At 50.0% G+C, this 3042-nt stretch overlaps 1 protein-coding gene across 1 annotated transcript; it reads right to left on the reverse strand.

Moving 5' to 3' along the window:
• Window positions 1-1179: 1179 nt before the first annotated feature.
• On the reverse strand, window positions 1180-2815 carry LOC123175934 (UPF0481 protein At3g47200-like). The gene has a single exon (XM_044590387.1). It carries the CDS (start codon window positions 2813-2815, stop codon window positions 1319-1321), a length of 1497 nt encoding a protein of 498 aa, XP_044446322.1. The 3' UTR covers window positions 1180-1318.
• Window positions 2816-3042: the final 227 nt, after the last annotated feature.

A 3042-nucleotide genomic window follows, 5' to 3' on the forward strand; every position in this document is an offset into this window, starting at 1 on the left:
GGATCGATTTGAGAAGAAACTGAGTTGCTGGAAGGGAAGCTCATGTCATACGGAGGCCGATTAATTCTTATTAATTCGGTTCTCACGAGTATGCCTATATTTCTCTTGTCTTTTTTTTTAGGTTCCAGTTGGAGTTAGGAAAAGGCTGGACTTCTATCGATCCCGTTTCTTCTGGCAAAGTGATGAACTAAAAAAAATTCAGACTCGCCAAATGGGATATTATTTGTCGACCAAAAGACCAAGGGGGTCTTGGCATTGAAAATCTTGAAGTCAAGAACATATGTCTTCTTAGCAAGTGGCTGTCTAAGTTGTCTGTAGGGACAGAGGCCACATGGGCGCAGATTCTCCGTAGTAAGTATCTTTCCTCCAAAACTTTGTCCCAAGTGACAGCAAGGCCGACGGATTCGCCTTTCTGAAAAGGGCTGATGAGAGTCAAATCAGCTTTTTTCAATAGGACAAAGTTTATAATCGAAAATGGCACCAACACGCGTTTCTGGGAGGATACTTGGCTAGGAGAGACACCCCTTGCGCTTCAATATTATAGTATTGTTCAACGACGCGACGCGTATATTGCAACAGTATTTGAGTCCATCCCCTTAATATTCAATTCAAGAGAACGCTAGCCGGTAATCGGTGGGAAGCTTGGCTCTATTTAGTGAGTAGACTGATGGAGGTCCAGCTGTCTCATCAACCCGATCAGTTGCACTGGAAACTTACTAGGACTGGGGAGTTTACAGTTGAATCTATAAACGGAACTGCTTTACAAACCAAAAAGCATGGACGATGTGTGGACGGCTACAAAACCAGCGGCCGTTGCTCCGCTGTGGACATGCATGTGCGGTCGGATTTTCACTGTCATGCAGGAGCCGTCTGAGTTTTGTCGTCCGTATAGCAAGGTCCATCTATGAATGTGGCATGTCATCTAAGGTTGCACAATTAGTTTATGATCTTGATCGCGTATACTTTGGTCTTGATTGGTGATTTGATGTACTCAACCACATGGATGGTTGGTGCCATTATCCCACTGCTTAGCTCTCACTCATGACCAGATCTACAGCTAACCACCATCCATATCATAATACCCTATCGGCTAGATGCAACAAAGTAAGTAGATTAAAAGAACTGCATTGTCTGGCAAGAGCAGTGTTCAGCTATAAATTAGCCCAGTGACACCAAGTAACCAATCTCATATACATCTATGTGCAGATTCCATGCCCAATAGACAAATAAATAATACAAATGGACAACATTTCACTGCAAATTGCATTCAGATGCAGATGCAGACGCAGGGAAGTTCACTAAAAACAAGTTAGACAAATTAAGATCGTCTCCTGAGGGACATAAGCGAGCCGAAGATACCTGCGAGTACACCAACGATGGAGAAGACGGTAACGATGATCCTCATGTTCTTGTAAACGAACGCGTGCAACCGGGTCCGCTTCCGCCTCTTGACCCTGTAATTCTCAATCTCTTCCATGGTGCGGATATAGCTGGATCCGAGAGGCAGGCCCTGAAGTCCGGTGAAGAAGTCGAGTGTCTCCTTGTTGGTGAGCCCTCCTCCTCCCTGCAGGAGACGCTTCCTTCGCAGCTCGTGCACGTCCTCCTCCCGGTCCGCAAACATGGAAAGGAGGAGGAGGTACGAGCAGACGACGGACTCCTCGTCGTCGACCGCTTGGAAGTTTGGGGTGGAGCAAACTTCGAAGGCAGCCATGTTGGCGAGCCAGCTTGCGCGCGCGTGATCTAGGGACAATGACGCCATGGAGAGTTCGGCGAAGAGGGCCCGCTTGTTCCTGACGCCCATCTCTATGAGCTCGCTCGTCTTGTTGGCCTTTAGCGTGATGCCGATTTCCGCTAGCTCGATGGCGCTCACAGAGAACGACATGGACTCGGTTTGGGGTAGGCGGGTGCGCTTGATGTTGCTTCTCCCTACAATGTAGAATCGGAGAAGGCCGAGGAGGTGCGGCGGCTCGTAGCTATCGTCCAATGCCGGAGACTTCTTCTCGGTTAATTTGCGGTCTTGCAGGCCATCTTTCAAGTAAGTGATGAACTCCTCCAAGGGAACCGGCCTGAACCCCATGACGGTCTTGACCACTCGCCATGGGAGTTGGTTCTCGAGCAGCAGGATGTCGTGGAAGATGTCGCTATCGTTTCCGTCGAAGTAGCTGCGCAGTGACGGATCCATCTCGGAGCCACCACTGGTGCATGTGAGCATGTATTGCACGAGGAAGCACGCATCATAGAACATCATGGGCAGGAACTCATCGTCGCCGATACCTGCCACCATGTCCTTGTCGTAGAGCCCTCGGATCTCGCCGGCGACCGAGGCCACCGCGGCGTACATCTCTTGGACGGAGCGGCCCGATTCCATGATGCAGTGGTAGGCGGCCACGTGCTTCACCTTCTCCGCCGGCTTGAGGCGGTCCCTCCCGTGGTGGTAAGGCCCGATGGCCACCGTCGTCGGGGTTGTGTAGTAGCCGCCGAGACGTTGAATGCTTGCAGGGTACTTGTGGATCTTCATGTCCCTCATGTTGATGTCGACCTTGAACTCGTGTGCTGCTTCCGCGAATACTTGGATCGGGTCGTGGATCTCCATTTCCATCTTGTATTGTGCTTCTTCTTCTTCCTGGATAGCTAAATTTGGTGTTGTCGCTGCCCCATACTGAAGCTGTTGCAGCTGCTCTTCGCTAGAGCTGCTAGAAGCATGTGTCTGGAACCACACTGCAGACTCGACGGGGAAGCCAGGAGCCCACACAGGTTCCAAGGACCAGTTGGCCGGAAAGCCGCAGGGTGGCCATGCAGCAGCTGGTGGTTCCATGCTCCTTCCTGTCAAATCGGCCATGAACGTCGCAAAGCACCTAGAGAAGGGTGGCAAAATATCTATGAAGAGATCATAGAGAAGATTTCAGCTAGCATCCATCAGGGTCCATGCCATGACTAATACAATGCATGGGAGAAACGAAAACTGATGGCCTAGCAGGAAGCAGAGAGACGGTAAAAGACAAGAATAGAAGAAGAAGAAGAAGAAGAAGAAGAAGAAGAAGA

Source organism: Triticum aestivum, chromosome 1D (assembly GCF_018294505.1).
Source record: "Triticum aestivum cultivar Chinese Spring chromosome 1D, IWGSC CS RefSeq v2.1, whole genome shotgun sequence".
In the NCBI taxonomy this organism is placed as follows: domain Eukaryota; kingdom Viridiplantae; phylum Streptophyta; class Magnoliopsida; order Poales; family Poaceae; genus Triticum; species Triticum aestivum.